The sequence below is a fragment of the Engystomops pustulosus genome, chromosome 1 (assembly GCF_040894005.1).
Source record: "Engystomops pustulosus chromosome 1, aEngPut4.maternal, whole genome shotgun sequence".
In the NCBI taxonomy this organism is placed as follows: domain Eukaryota; kingdom Metazoa; phylum Chordata; class Amphibia; order Anura; family Leptodactylidae; genus Engystomops; species Engystomops pustulosus.
In genome coordinates, this window is record NC_092411.1 from 109,218,499 (window position 1) to 109,235,562 (window position 17,064).

Sequence of the window (17,064 nt, forward strand, 5' to 3'; positions counted from 1 at the left end):
AGGCGGTATTTTGGAAGGAATCCATGTGTTTTGGACATGCATTACCTTTCTTTCACCCACTTTCTGAATTCAGATTTTGGGTATGAGGGTGAAAGCGAGGCCCTGTCCTTTTGGGTACCTTGTCTCAAATTGGAAACTGTGATGATTGTAGTCAGAATTGTTTTCTGACATACAAATATTTCCCAACTGTGTCAACTACCAGTTTGAACAAAAATTTATATTTTCCAAACTACTCCAATTTTCACTTTTGTCCACTAACACTAGATTTATGAAGTGCAAGACAAATGTAACCACTTCATTACCGGAGAGATTACCCTGCTTCCTTACAGGCCATTTTTTCAGGTTTAGCAACGAACCTATTTAACTGCAAATAACTATTACATTTGTAACTCAACATACATATATTTCAAGACATATGAGACCATACTTTTATCCAATTAGATGATGCATACAATTTTTTATATATATTGAAGGAAAAAAGGTGAAAATTTTCATTTTAAGTGAAAAAAAAAAAAAAAGATTCCGAGACAAATTGTTTTGGAAACCCTACCCTTGTGCTGTGTAAAACAATGGTATTTGTATAATTTAATATGCTATCTTGGCTTAGCACAAGACATGAAATGACTGGAGCACATTATGGATTTTGGAGGCCTTTTCTCCTATTGCGGTAATTTTGGCCCCATAATGCTATAACACATGTCTTAGGGCCCAAAACATTAGAAACACCCTCAAAGTAACTCCTTTTAAAATGTGGACAGCCAAAGGTACCTAATATACTGAAATGTAAGCCAAGTTTTTCAGCACAATTTTTGTGCTGAAAATTCTCCACTAGGCTAATACTAGGGTATATAAAAAAAATAAAGGTCCTCTTCTTACTTCATGCATGCCAGCATCAGGTCCGTGCACACAGCCACCGCACAAACTATGATGTCAGTTGCTGCTAAACTGTACATTGTGCCGCGCATCAAATTTACAAAATATGCACCGTGTGTAGATAGGTTGTATATGTTGCGTTGCACAAGTCTTCTTTTATGCCAATTACTATAAATGCTTTATTGATTTATATTTATTGATTACATTTTATTGTATTAATAACAGGCTTTATAAAAAAAAATGTAGTGATATATAGAGAAATCACTTATGAAGATACATTGGGCCATTGGATAACCCTAACTAAGTGATTGCGGGACCCTAGAAGCCCAAAGTCAGGAAGCAGCATGATTACATTGCAGCTATCCCTTCCTCAGCATGTTTGAAACTCTTAAAGAGGCTATGCCACAACCCAACTTGCTTTAAAATAACTCCCAAAGAGTAAATATACAGAAAATCTTCTCATAAATTTTAATTTGAATAACATTATGTGTTATACTAATGATTGTTCTGCCTCTACTCTGTCACACAGAAAAAAATGTAGGAGGGGCCTAGAAGGTGCATGCACAACACTATGTAAGCATTATTATGTTCCAAGTTCAATACTGGGCAACCCACTCAAACTTTCTCCCATTCCTCTTATGAAACAATCTCTCTGGGTTATGTGATTAAATAAAGTAACAAAGCCCAGGAAGGTATATGGTGTTACATGTTTTATAATCAATCCATCCCCCATTCATGGTTAATTTGTAGTACTTAAAAGTTACGTTTTGATCACTCAAACACACAGCCTACACCTTTTATATTAAAAGTTACATTTTAAACAAAATATAGCCTACACCGTTCCTTTTTTACAAATCAGTAATGGGAACCACCTCAGGTGACTTATTTTATCTACCTGTTAAATAACCCAAAATGGTCACTGACTCAGACTCCATGGCCCTGCTGGGAACCACAAAATGTAAATGACCGTTTTAACCAAAAATGTAATTTTCTCTAATTTAAAGATGAAATGAACCCAAAAATGTTATGCAATTCCTTCAGAATACGGAAATACCAAATACATTTCTGTTGTCTGTTTTTTGTAGGAGTTTTAATTTTTATTGGTATCAATTTTTGTGGTAACTTTGATCTGTTTTAATCCAGTTTTTTTTTTTAAAATGTCTATGCTAATGCAAAAATGAGAAAGTTATGATATTGTTTTTAATAAAGGTGGCAATGTCTCTACAAGGGTTTAAATACAAATTTCTTTATGTCTAATTTCTAATGTCTATCCCTCATAATCAGATTTTTTGTGCTTTTTGTTTAATATTATAGGTTTATATATACTGTATATATATATACACATACATATATAAATATATACATATACACATATATATTATATATATGTGTGTCTGATGTTTTTACTAAAAACCACAAGCAACAAAAAATAAGGGGGAGCTGTGGCGATTCTGTTGCCAAAGCACCTGTGTAAACTCAAGCAGCCGCTGAAGGGTTGTTAATATTTTTGAGATCACACCCAAGAATAAAGTATAAAAACTAGTACATGCTTTTACCTTAGTATTTGCAGCTCCTCTTGAGAATTGCTGATTTCATCATTAAGACGACGCCATCGCAAAAGAGCTTTAAGATCTTGATGTTCTTTGGATTCTTCCTTAGAAAACTGTTTGGTGAGACAAGACATTCATTAAAAGTAAAACTATGGACTTTTGATGTTACAATATGTAAATTGTCATTTTTTTTCAACCAACATTTTAAGATTTGTTTTTATCCAAAGTACATATACATGAACCTTGTAACAATGTTTTCTGTTATTTTGTCATTAGAAAAAGCAAACAAACAAACAATTAGGGATGAGACAGAATGAAAATAAAGGATGCTATCACACTGATCTGGTAAATATATAGGGTGAAAATAATTATGAATCCCTCTCCACCATTGAGAACAACAGGAAAACAAGTCATGTTTTTTTCGCACTACCAATGAATAGGATAGTGTCAATCCCAAAATGCACTAGAATGTATGAAAACACGCAATACTGCCACTAATGCCCGGTTTGACAATGGACTAAAGAGAAATACATAAGACCCCTGCCAGTGATTGCACTGTCCCCATCCACCCCCCACCATATCCTCCATGCACCCCAAGAATATAGCATGCCCAACATGTTACATTTTTAGACCCCCCCCCCCCCCAGTCTACCTCTAGTATCATCCTGACAACAACACCGAGTAGAAGGCAGGGGAGCACCACCCATGAGGCAAGTTGAGAATGTTGCCTTGGGCGGTGCCACCTGGTGGACAATGAGGGGGGCGGCACCATGCACTTTAGTGATGTCGGTAAACAGCAGCCAGCCGGAAGAACCAATATGAGTCGTTGTGCTCACCTGACATGCTAATTACTGAAGCTCAGTGTTCTTTTATCGGGCACACGTGGCGAGACGTCACTTCCGGTTCCGGCCCGAAGGATGCATTGTTTACAACCAATAAGATTGAATTTGGGAATTGTAATCTCTGAGGAGGTTTTCCTTCCACCTTCAAAGTTTCAAACTATCACAATCGCTAACTGCATGAAATGTCAACTCTCTTTACTAACCGATCCTGTGTCCTCCTCCTTTCTGTCAGATAAATACCGAGCCCCAAGCTTCTCTGTAGGTTGGCTTTGTACTTTGTCTATAAGATGGGAGCTGATGGCTGCTTCAAGCAGCAGCATTTTTATATATTAAATTATTTTATTCTGTTCCCTTATAAAAATGGCTGGACCATATACGAGCACTTATACCTCATCTTTGTAGTTCTGTAAGCTTTTGTGAGCAGTTACCTCACTCCTATTGCTCCATATGTACTCTGTATCCCTATAATTTGTAAAGCACTACAGAATATGACAATGCTTTATAAATAAATATTACTATTATCATCTTCTGATCTGCTGAAAAAGTGGAATAGGCATTCCTGTGGATGATTAGAGAAGTCTACCTCCCAATGCCTGTTAAAATAATCTTTGATAGTGTCAGAATTGCTGGATACTTGAACAGGCACAGATTCATGCCATAAATTTGGAAGGTTCTCCCCACACTTCAGACACATAATCAAGTGATCTGATCCCATTGATTGTGGTGGGTTATTTGACCCATAAATTGCCCAGTGCCACAAGTTAAAATAACTTTTTCTCCACCTCTCAGTAACCCCTTCCCACATATGGACTTCATAGTACCGCACAGAGGGAAGTGACTTCCCACAAACCGCAGTACGAATACATCCAGAAAACCGTGGAGAGTTCCCTTTAGCAGTGGAAAAGGCATTGATAAAAAACAGGAGTTCTTATTTGCAACATTTGTCTATTATATATCCAACAGCAGCCCTGGTCATTCCCATGTAACATGTCATTAATGCAATTACCTAAAACACTAGTTAAACGACATCAACCACCAGGATCAAGGACTGTAAACCAAGCACACTGACATACTGGTGTGTGCCCCCCTTGCAGGATCCAGTCTTCTTTTAGCCTTTTCTTCCCTTGTTTTTACAAGAATAGGCTTTTAAAATTATGCGAAGGAGCCTGAGGGGCTCCTGGCACCATAGGTACTAATGGAGCCTAGAGCCCTTTAGGTTCATTTGCATAATATTTGAGGCCTTTTTTCTTAAAAACAAGGGCATAAGAAGCTTAAAGAAGAGCAGATCCTGCCTGAGGGGTTACACACCTGTATGTCAATAAGCTTGGTTTACAATCCTTCATCCACGTAGTAGATGTACTCCAAGGTTCATTAGTAATTGAATTAATATTTAATAATTATTACACTTATATTTTTAAACTATGTGGTTAATTTAAAACTACAAAAATATGTGGCATGTCCCCCGAGGGAAAGCTGGACAAATAGGTGAAGAAAATCTGGAGTATCCCTACCCAAATTAAAAAGATCATAATTAACTATAGACCGATTGATGTAATTGGACATGCTTTCTTCTAGTTGATCATATGATAAAAGGACATTTATAGTTACACATTTTGAAATCTATAAAATAATCTTTTTTTTAATTTCCTGTAAAATGAATGATGAAATTTGCCTCTTTGTTCAAATATAATCACTGAAATCTGCGTTTCCTGCCATTTCAATTTAAACCAGAGACAAAATACAATAGACATCTTGTATTTATAGAACAGAACACCGTGGCAGTGTATAAAGGAAACAATTTGTTATTTAAGAGGGAGAAAGAATGGAGTGTTTCCATGTTACTGCTAAACATGGGTTAGGAGGGTTGTGAAGAGTTCTGAGATTACATGTGTGTTTGAAGATCAGGACAACAAGCAGATGTGCTTTACCTTGTACCACTTCCTACTTGGCACACAGCATTTAAAGGGTAATCACAGTTCTGTAGATTTGGGCAGAAAATAATTCCTAAAGCCATGAAAGCCTGCGTCCATTTGTAAATAGCATATGCCTAGTAACATTCAGTACCGTATATACTCGTGTATAAGCCAAGTTTTTCAGGACAAAAAATGTGCTGAAAAACCTCACCTCGGCTTATACACAAGTAAATAAAAAAAAAGTGCTGGGTGGGCTGGCTGTATACTACTGGGGGCTGGCTGTATACCGCAAGGAGTGAGATGGCTGTCTACTACAGGGGGCAGTCTGGCTGTCTACTACAGGGGGCAGTCTGTCTGTCTACTACAGGGGGCAGTCTGACTGTATACTACAGGGGGCAGTCTGACTGTATACTACACAGAGGGCAGTCTGGCTGTATACTACACAGAGGGCAGTCTGGCTGTATACTACAGAGGGCAGTCTGGCTGTATACTACAGGGGGCAGTCTGGCTGTATACTACAGGGGGCAGTCTGGCTGTATACTACAGGGGGCAGTCTGGCTGTATACTACAGGGGGCAGTCTGGCTGTATACTACAGGGAGCAGTCTGGCTGTATACTACAGGGAGCAGTCTGGCTGTATACTACAGGGGGCAGTTTGGCTGTATACCACAGGGGGCAGGATGGCTGTATACTACAGGAGGCAGGATGGCTGTATACTACAGGAGGCAGTTTGGCTGTATACTACAGGGGGCAGGATGTCTGTATACTACAGGAGGCAGGATGGCTGTATACTACAGGAGGCAGGATGGCTGTATACTACAGGGGCAGGCTGGCTGTATACTACATTGGGGCTGGCTGGATATTACAGTGGAGGTGGCTGGCTGTATACTACAGGGTGGCTGGGCGGGCTTTATAATATAGGGAGCTGGCTGTGGACTACATGGGGAGAGGCTGGCTGTATACTACTGGGGGCTGGCTATATACTACAAGGAGGGAGATGGCTGTATACTACTGGGGGCATGCTGGCTGTATACTACTGGGGGCTGGCTGAATACTACATGGGGCTGGGTGGACTTTATACTACTGGGGGCTGGCTATATACTACAAGGAGGGAGCTGGCTGCATACTACAGGGGGCAGGCTGGCTGCATACTACAGGGGGCAGGCTGGCTGCATACTACAGGAGGCAGTTTGGCTGTATACTACAGGGGGCAGGCTGGCTGTATACTACATTGGGGCTGGCGGGATATTACGGGGGTGTGGCTGGCTGTATACTACATGGGGAGAGGCTGGCTGTATACTACATGGGGATGGGTGGACCTTATACTACTGGGGGCTGGCTATATACTACAAGGAGGGAGATGGCTGTATACTACTGGGGGCATGCTGGCTGTATACTCCTGGGGGCATGCTGGCTGTATACTCCAGGGGGCGGGCTGTCTGCATCCTCCAGGGGGCGGGCTGGCTGCATACTCCAGGGGGCGGGCTGGCTGCATACTCCAGGGGGCGGGCTGGCTGCATACTCCAGGGGGCGGGCTGGCTGCATACTCCAGGGGGCGGGCTGGCTGCATACTCCAGGGGGCGGGCTGGCTGCATACTCCAGGGGGCGGGCTGGCTGCATACTCCAGGGGGCGGGCCGGCTGCATACTCCAGGGGGCGGGCCGGCTGCATACTCCAGGGGGCTGGCCGGCAGCATACTCCAGGGGGCTGGCCGGCAGCATACTCCAGGGGGCTGGCCGGCAGCATACTCCAGGGGGCTGGCCGGCAGCATACTCCAGGGGGCTGGCCGGCAGCATACTCCAGGGGGCTGGCCGGCAGCATACTCCAGGGGGCTGGCCGGCAGCATACTCCAGGGGGCTGGCCGGCAGCATACTCCAGGGGGCTGGCCGGCAGCATACTCCAGGGGGCTGGCCGGCTGTGGGCAGGCTGGCTGTATACTACTGGGAGCTGGATGGCCGTATACTACTGGGAGCTGGATGGCCATATACTACTGGGGGCTTGCTGGCTATATGCTGGGGGGGGCTTTGACCAATGCATTTCCTACCCTCAGCTTATACTCGAGTCAATAGGTTTTCCCAGTTTTTGGCGGTAAAATTAGGGGGGGGGGGCGCTTATACTCGGGTCGGCTTATTTTCGACTATGTATGATACTTTTCAGTTAACAAAATAACATGAAATCTAGCACTTCTGCTACTTGCAAAGTCATGCTTTATTTTTACTTTGGCTTTGAATTTTTTGAACAATGTTTATTCTTTGCTAGATGAGCTACACTTAAAAATGGCAACACTTTCATGTGTATATTTTTCTATGGTTGGTACAAAAACAAAAGTAGAATGTTTTTTTAATGTTCTTTCCTCCTGCCCCATAACATTTTTAGTTTTCCATCTTTTTAGTGGGACAACTTTGTATCCAATTTTTCTAACAGATCTTTTTTTTTTTTTTTTAATTGAATGGATAAACATTCAGTTTGGCTATAGTTTTGACAAAGTACCTAGCCTAGTTTGGACCTTCAAGGCTACAGGGATATTTACTTTAGGATCAGTACATTCTGAGAACCATAACCTTTCTATTTTCCTATTGAAAAGTTATTGTTTTTTACAGACAAGTTATAATATCTTTGAGGATTTCATTTCATCTTTTATTTGCAGATTTCAGGAGAAATAAGAAAAAAATTCCATAAATTATTATTGGAGTTTAAAATTTTATATATTAGATAAAATTTATATATTATACACATATTTGCACATACACAATAAACCAACTTACTTTCAGTTGGAAGTAACAGAAAACATTATATATCCATAACATAAGAAAAACATAAGGACGGAAATACCTGTGCCACTGTGAAGGCTAAAAGGGAAATCCAATTACTGGTAAAATGTAAATTTCATTTTTCCCCTTAGCCTCCACAGCGGCACCAGAGGAGAAATATCCCTAGGGGGGACAACCACAGACAACACCTTCCTACCGAAGGATAGGTTGTGAGCAGAGGAAATGTCCAGTTTATAATGGCAGCAAAAGGTAGAAGGTTTAGCCTATTTGATCTAACGAAGCTGAAGCACCTTCAGCCCAGGAGGTGGAAACTGCCCGAGTGGAATAAGCAATGAGCCCCAGGGTACTGGTAAATATCTGATTTGGTAACAGTAAGCAATGGCAGTTCTGATCCATGAAGCTATTGTCACCTTTCTAGCCGCTTTTCCCTTATTCTATCCATGGAATTGGACAAGATAGTCAGTGGTTCTAAAATCACTAGTTTTCTGCATGTAATGGAGGATACACCTACATACATCCAGGGAATTAAATTCTCTCTTTTTTTGAGAAGCAGGATTAGGACAAAAAGAAGGGATGGATTTCCTGTTGCCAATAGAAGGCCAAGACCACCTTGGGTAAAAAAAAGGGCTGATGTTTTAATACAATACAGTCTTCTAGTACTCTAAAATATGGGGGTTAAAATGAAAAGGCCCACCCTGCGGGCTGTAGTAATAGCCAATAGAAAGACCAATTTAAGGGAGAGGTTCTGAAGAGAAGACTATTGGAGAGGCTCAAAAGGAGGACCTGCCAAAACAGACAATACCAGGTTAAGATTCCAAGGAGAAACCGAGGGAGCACTAGGGGGGGGGGTGTAACCTAGAGGCTCCTTTTAGGAGCCTTTTTACCAAAAGAGACTGCTACCCTGAAATCATAAAATGCATTGAAAGGGCTGCCACCGATACCTTAAGGGTAGATACTCTAAGCCCCTTGTTTAGTCCATTTTGCAGATGATTGATCCCAACAGTCCTAGGAGAAACTCAAGAAAACTCTCCAAACTCGGTCTTACACTGATGTTACAGTCTTTCTACTCATCAACAAAGTAGATATTACCCTGTCCGACAAGCCTTTAGTCTTTAGGTAGTCCCGTTCAACATTTATGTGGAGGTTCTGAACTGTCGGATGTACCACAGGCCCATGGACTAGGAGGTCCTGATGATGTGGAAGTTCCCTTTGGCCATCCCCAGGAGCAGCGGGAACTACAACATCTTTGGCCAAAATGGAGCATCTGTACCACATAAGGTATTTGTTCTCTCCAGAGAGAATAATAATAGCACTTTTACTGATTGATTTTTGCCGTTGTTGGATAAGATTCTCACATCTTTTTAATGCAATTGGAGAATTTTAACATTGCTTGAAAAACTAGAAGAGTCATGAAGAGTCTCAAAAACCCTGCTCTACTTTGTCTTCCAAATGAGCCCCCCAGCCATACCTGCTGGCATCTGTGGTGAGGGTCACCAAAGAGGATGGCCTCCAAGCTACTCCTGTCGTAACAATTTTCCGGATTTTCCACCAGCAGAGGGAGACATTGATTTTGTGTGGAACCGCCACCTCCTTGAGAGTTTTCGCATCTGTCCCAGTTGGATGATAGAAAATCCTGTAAATCGCAGGTATGCGATTGTTCCCACTTTACTGTTCGAATGATTGCTGTGAAAGACCCCAGGATTTTCATCACCTCTCTGTAGAATGCCTGTGAAGAAAAGTAGAAATTTGATAGAGAAAGAAACCATTTTTTCTTATGGTAGAAAGGACATCATGCTTTTGGTATCCTGTAGGATTCTCAAAAACACTTTTTTCCTGGGAAGGAACCAATTTAGATTGGCTAATAAACTGGGAACAATCTAATCCTGAAAGAGTAGTTGCCATTTCGCTCAAATGTTCTTGGAGTAGCTCCTCTGTAGTGGCAGGAACTACTACAGCCACAACCTTTGTAAATATCTTAGGGCAGAGGAAATACCAAACGGTAATGCTTGAAATTGAAAATGGTTAAGTACCCCTTTTATGTAAAGGGCCACTCTCAGATACCTTTGGGAGTGCCAGTGGATCGGGATTTAAAAATAAGTATCGCTCGGGTCCAAGATTAACATGAAGTGGTCGTTCTCCAGAGACTGCACTGTAGATCGTATTGTCACCATCTTGAAATTCCTTTACTTTTGATAAAGTAAAGTAAAGTAAAGTATGAGCAATTTGAGCATAAAAACAGAGTAGTAGTACCCTTTTCCTTTTTGGTTGGATGGGACAGGTACCAAGACTTCTTTTTCCACCAAGGACAATATTTCTGACTCCAACATTGCCCGATTTAGTCTGTCTTTTACAATCTTTCCAACTCGTCTTTCCAACTCGATCTGATAGCCACCCTCTATCAACGTCCTTAACCATGGGGAAGGTGATAGACTGGCCCAGGCAGGGTAAAACCACCATAGCCTTCCCCCCACGGAAGCCTGGCGTCACTGGTCTGTGCGCCGCTTGATCTCTGTCTGGTCCTCCTCTTCTTCTGAAACCCCCATACGCCCTTCTTTGTCCTCAGAAAGACTGGCGATGTTATATATAACTGGGTTCCATCAGGAAGCCTTTCTTTTTGTCAGATGCCTTCTCCAGAATGTCATCTGATCTCTTCACAAACAAATGGTCTCCTACACAGGGAAGAGCACATAGCTTGTTCTTGGATCCCGCATCGTCACTATATAGCTTTAGCTTAATTGTCCTTCTTGCTGCATTTGCTAAAGCTGCTGATCTGACGGCAGTCTTTATCAAATCCGCTGCAAAAAAAATTTGTTGCTTGCCACAAGATTGGCACTGATGCCAGGATTTCTTCTGTTGGTGTACCAGACATGTTCAAGTTGTCCAAGTCAGACCCCTAATGTATGTGCCGTATACTGTATGCAGCCACTATGCTGGGTCGTAACATGGCCATTGAATTCTCCCAGTCGGCTTTTTTATCCATAGGATCCTTGAGTAGTCTTTGATCCTCAAAAGGAAGAGACGTTTTCTTAGAAATTCTCGCTATAGGTTGGCAGCGAGTTGATTCAAAGAACCCGCCTTCTCCCCTCAACTGACTCACTAATGGGAAGGAATAGCGGAGGTACCCAGCCCCCGTACATTTTTAGGATCTTTCTACTCCTTTTTAATTAATGCTTCAAACTCATCTTCCTCTCACACAGGTCCTGAAAGATCTGGTCTTAGATGGACAAAGTGTCTTTTACTTCCTCCAACCCCATGGTTGGGATTTACGTAAAGAATCTGCATCCTCTGGAGTACAGAAGGGCTTTATGGAACTATCCTCTGTTTCCACATCAGAAATTTCTCCTTCCTCTTCGATCATAGGTTGCGGAGTAGGAGGCATGGGTGTTACCGGCATTGTAGAAGTAGAAGGCTGGGGGTTATTAGCAGGTGTTAACTAACGTGGTTGAGAAAAAGCTTTTTTTTTTTCAAAGAATGGAAAAGGCAGGCAGCACTCCAAGATTTTTATTGAAACGGGTAGCGACGTTTCAGTGTTGGACACCTTTTTCAAGCATTTTATTTTTTTTCAAAGCTAGATAAAAGAGACGGTGTATTTTTTTTTTTTTTAATTAACCCCTAGGCGCACCTGGACGTTATAGTACGTCCCCGGGGCTAGATGCTTAGCGCACGGGGACGTTCTATAACGTCCTGCTTCTGGCACCGGCTCACGAACGGAGCCGGTACCAGAAGCAGCGGCTGTCAGCTGTCTAGTACAGCTGACAGCCTGCGCTAACACCCGCGATCGGAGCCGGCTCCGATCGCGGGTGTTAACCCCTTACACGCCGCGGTCAAACATGACCGCGGCGTGTAACGGTGTTAGCGCTGTGGATCGGATCCCCCGTGCCGCTTACCGGGGGATCCGATCCTCTTCCGGGCAGCTCCGAGGACTGGCATGTGCCCCGGAGCTGCCCGGTCTCCATGGCAGCCAGACCCCTTCCGGGTCTGGCTGTAAACTGTCTGAGCATGCGCAAGCTTGCTCAGACAGTTTACACTGCTCTACAATAAAATAGTATTGTAGAGCAGTGTATTGAACTTAAACCAGTGATCAGAGCATCACTGGTTTAAGTTCAAGTATGTATAAGTAAAAATATGCAAAAACAGTTAACACTACACATTATAATAAATAAAAAATTAATACATAAAAATATAAGCCCCTAAAATGTCACTTTCCCATAAATACACTTAATAAAGTATAAAAAACATAAAAACACAAAAAACCCCCGCATATTTGGTATTGCCGCATCCGTAACAATCTGCATAATAAAACAGAATCGTTACTGGACCCGCACGGTAAACGCCGGAGGAAAAAAACGCAAAAAACATTCCGAAAAAAGATAATTTTTAATTAATACCCTATAAAAAATGCTCTAAAAAGTGATTTAAAAAATGTTATGCACTCCAAAATAAGCCCACTAAAAAGAACAACTGTTCTCGCAAAAAATAAGCCCCTAACAAGATTTATCTGCCAAAAAATAAAAAAGTTATGCATATAAAAAGATGGTGATGCTAAAATGAATAAGATTTTCTCCAAATTAGTTTTTATTCAGTACAATTGAATAAAATACACAAAACCCCCACATATTTGGTATCCCTGCGTCCGTAACAATCTGTATAATAAAACAGAATCGTTATTAGATCCGCAAAGTGAACCCCGTAAAAAACAACCTAAAAAAACTCTCTCTGCTAAAGATGATTTTTTATTAATGCCCTTTAAAAATGCTCTAAAAAAGTGATTTTAAAAAGTTACGCAATCTAAAATAAGACCACTAAAAAGAGCTATCATTCTTGCAAAAAATAAGCCCTTAAACAGATTTTTGAGGTGAAAAATAAAAAAGTTATGCATATGAAAGACGGTGATGCTAAAATTAACAACAATTTTGCCAAATTACTTTTTATACAGTAAAAATGGGAAAAAATAAAAAAATATATATAAATGAAGTATTTTCATAAACGTGGCGACCCAAAGAATAAAAATAATATACTATTTTCATGGTATGGTTAACGGCCAAAAAAAAAAAACACATAAAAATTTTCCTAAAAATTGATGATTTTCATTTCCTCCACCAACAAAGAGTTAATTAAATCTCACCAATTAGCTATAGATGCCCCAAAATTATGTATTAGAAAAGTGCATCTCATGTGGCAAAAGAAATAAGCCCCTATAGGTGCACAATAAAAAAAAGAAAAAAATTATAGCCTGTACAATGTGACATAGCAAATCTGATTTGAATGGCGCCTCCTTCCCTTCTATGCCCGGCCGTGCGCCCATACAGCAGGTTACCACCACATGTAGGGTATCGGTGTACTCGGGAGAAATTGCGTATCAAACTTTGTGGAGCCTTTTTTCATTTTATCCATTAGAAATGTAAAATTTTCCACCCAAAATGGGTGTATTGTGAAAAAATATTACAATTTGCAGACTCCACCTCCATTTTGTTTTAACCCCTATAAAACACGTAAAGGGTTAACAAACTTCTTAAAAGTGGTTTTTCATATGTTGAGGGGTGTAGTTTCCACAATGGGGTAATTTACGAGTCTTGCTATTATTTAGGCCTCTCAGTGTCAATTAGAAGTTGAGCAGGTCCATCTAAATACAGGTTTTGGTGATTTTACAAAAAATGTGAAAAATGGCACCCAAATTCTGAGCCTCATAACATTCTAGTAAAATATGTGGAATCTTAAAAAACCATGCCAACATAAAGCAGACATTTGGGAAATGTAAGTTATGAATTTATTTGGGTGCTATGACTTTCTGAATCAAAAGTAGAGAATTTAGAACGTTGAAAATAAAGAATTTTTCAAAATTTTTGCCAAATTTTGTTTTTTTTCATAACTAAACGCAAAAGATTTCATCCAAATTTTTAAACTAATTTGAAGTACAATGTGTCACGAGAAAACAATCTCAAAATCCCCTGGATATCTCACAGCGTTCCCACGCTATAACCACTTATAGTGACACAGGCCAGATTTGAAAAATGGGGCTGCGTCCTTTAGGCCAAAAGATGCTGTGTCCCGTAGGGGTTAAATTACTTTTTCCATACATTTTTTGCATAACAGTTTTTTAGAAGATGCAGATAATAACATTTTGAGGTTTAGGTACCTAAAAAGGTACAAAAATATGAAAACAAAACCAATAAATCGATTAACATTGGGATCATAACCATTTTTCCCCATAATTTCCCATATAGGAGGGAACTGAACTGACCAGGGGTTTCAGCAAGATTGACAAGTTGAGACGTTCCAGAGAGAGCGGACATAATCTCGACAGGAGCTGGCTGGCTATGCCCCCCTCCTCTGACACTCCAATTGACTGCCCACCGGAGAACCTCCTCCCATAAACTCACGCTGGATCCGCTCCCACGTCACCATGTCCAGGGCCACTTATGCCGGAGGCACGGGAAGGTAGGCGGCTGTGTTGCCCAGGGACCCCCACCCTATGCAGCTGTCCCCGTATCCAAGAGGGTTCCTCCAGCTGCACGTCTTCATGGCAGAGCGGCGCCCGGTTCCATTTATCCTGAGGGACAGGAAACAAAGACCGGTGAGTGATGAGGAGGGACAATATTTAAAAGGGTTCCAGTCCTTTTGTTTTCTGTCCCTGGGGTGGGGATATCTTCCTGTGGTGCTGCTGTGGAGGCATAGGTGAAATAAACATTTAATTTTTTTCCCCATAGCTAACACTGTACACCCTTCGATTTTATGTACCAAGATGACCTCCAGGAGGGCACCACAAAATGGATTACAATGTATATGACCTTGCATCCTCAATTGGTTTGGTTGGGCATCGAAAACTGCGGTAGCAATGTGACTGTAGGGTACCCCAGGGTAGAGTTTTGTTGCCCTTTTTTTCTTCGTACTCGTCTGTCTTTATATATAATTCAGAAAATTGTTACTTGCAGTGTTACTCTGACGAAACAGTTATGGTGGGTAACATTGCAGATGATAATGGATCTGAGTAAGTAGAGTAATAAATGATTTAGTGATATAGAGGAATATGAATGGTTTGTTTTTAAATGTAAGAAAACCCTAAGAGATTGCTGTGAATTTAAGTAGGAAGGTGCAGACTTTTAGACAAGTTCTCATAAATGGAATTGAAGTAGTGAAGGTTACAACTTATAATTATCTTGGCATAGATTTGGATAAAGATTTTATATTAATCTATAAAAATGTATGAAAATTGAGGTTGTTTGATGTTTGCAAAAAGATACTTCAAAAGTTTTATGACAGTTCTGGCCTGAGCTATTTTTTATTTTACAGTCTGTTTTGGAAGTGCATTCAGCATAAGGGATATAAAAAAAATTTGCCTCTTCCACCTCATTCCTCCATGCTCACATCTCTGTTGTAGTTGTAGACTTGCTAGACTCCTGGGAGGCCTGGTTCAACCTAACCAAGTAGCGTTTATACCCACTAGAGAGGCCAGGGATAACACTCTGAAACACTATTCCAAATAGGCTTAGGTCAGGCAAAAAGAGCAAAGATTAAAACCCTGTACAGCGCCCCACACGTGCAAATTAAAATCAATGGCTCCCACTCACCTTCCTTTCCGATCAAAAATGGAAACAGGCAGGGATGCCCCCTGTCCCCCCTACTATAAGCCCTGGTATTAGAGCACCTCCTTAACACCATCGAAGTACATTAAGGACATCTCGGGAATCACAATAGGCGACCATCAATACAAATGTTCCACCTTCATCTTCACAGAGATGTTCTCTTATACTTAACCAGCCCGAGCACCTCATTATCCCCGTTAATGAAGGTCCTCAAAACATTTGGTCACTTCAGCAACCATAAGATAAACATAACCAAAAGTGTGGCGATAGGACTAGGCCTCTCAGACACACAAGATCTACGCTCAAGATTTCCCCTACTTGGGAACACAAGACCATCACTTATCTAGGTGTTCAAATCCTTTCAGACCTTAAATCCACATATGCACTAAACTATAACACCTTCATACAAAGCACAAAAAGGGTATTAGGGAACTGGACATCCAAACAGATCTCCCCACATTACCAAGGCTCTTATACCTCTTCCAGACAATCCCACTAGCATTACCTAAATTATTCTTTCAGAAATCTCCTCAACAAATTCCTCTGGTCCGACTCTCCCCCTAGGATAACGAGCACCACACTGATTAAGAAAATCACAGGGGGGGTCCTGTGATTTCCTTGCTGCCACATATACGAGGATATTAGATTGGTTTCATGACAAGAAAAATAAGTTGTGGGTACAACTTGAGGATTATCTCTCACCTGCGCCGCTAACCACCCTGCCCTGGTCCCATCCCTATACCTCACTTGCCTATAGCCAAAACACACTTCCATTTGTGGCTCTCTTTAGGTATTAAAGACTGTAAAAAAGTCTTTCCCCCTCCGGGAGCCCACCCGGACTTCCTAAACTCCCTCAGATCAATCTCACTGCTCAAATTCAAAGATCTACTAGAAGACACCCATTCCCGCACATCTTGGGAATACACCCAACTGCTCCAATTCTACAACATACACAAGGGACACCTCATTTACACCGAGAACTCCAGCCCTTCGAATACATGTGTGCCTCCTCATCAGGTACCCTTCATTCAATTTCAGTTATACATGGCCTCTTTCAAGACAAATGGGCGAAAGTGACCCCCCCCCCCCCATATGTGAAGGCCTGGGAGAGAGAACTAGACCCTACTTATGCATCAGAGGACTGGCTGAAAGCCTACGAACTTTGCCATAAAGTATCTACCTTGGACAAAGCTCAGGAAATCAACTTTAAAACCATGTCCAGGTGGTACTAGACCTCAGCTAAGCTAATCGCCATATACCCAACTTGACCTGCGGAATGTTGGAGATGACGACAAAGTGTAGGTAACATGCTTCATATATGGTGGGAATATCTGGTTTTACAACCATTCTGGACTCGTGTAGTCAACCTGACAAACAAAGTGACAGGACATACATTGAGTAACGACCTGGCCCACCTACTGCTATACCTGAAGGCAAAAAGGTCCCCGGTTTGGTTCTTCTTAATCATAGCCTGCTCTTGGATCCCCAGATTGTGGAAGTCCACAAGGGTACCATTCATGTCTGATTGGTTTGC

General features: G+C 41.4%; 1 protein-coding gene across 7 annotated transcripts in view; it reads right to left on the reverse strand.

Moving 5' to 3' along the window:
* The window catches only part of AOPEP (aminopeptidase O (putative)), a 304,550-nt gene that overhangs the window by 172,209 nt on the left and 115,277 nt on the right, over positions 1 to 17,064 (reverse strand). For all 7 annotated transcript variants that reach the window (XR_011855579.1, XM_072150843.1, XM_072150844.1 and 4 more), the window contains one exon: positions 2,430 to 2,536. Coding sequence is in view for 6 of the 7 variants with exons in the window: in XM_072150843.1 (XP_072006944.1) it covers positions 2,430 to 2,536 (107 nt within the window). In the remaining variant the exon portion in view is untranslated. The remainder of the gene's footprint in view (positions 1 to 2,429; positions 2,537 to 17,064) is intronic.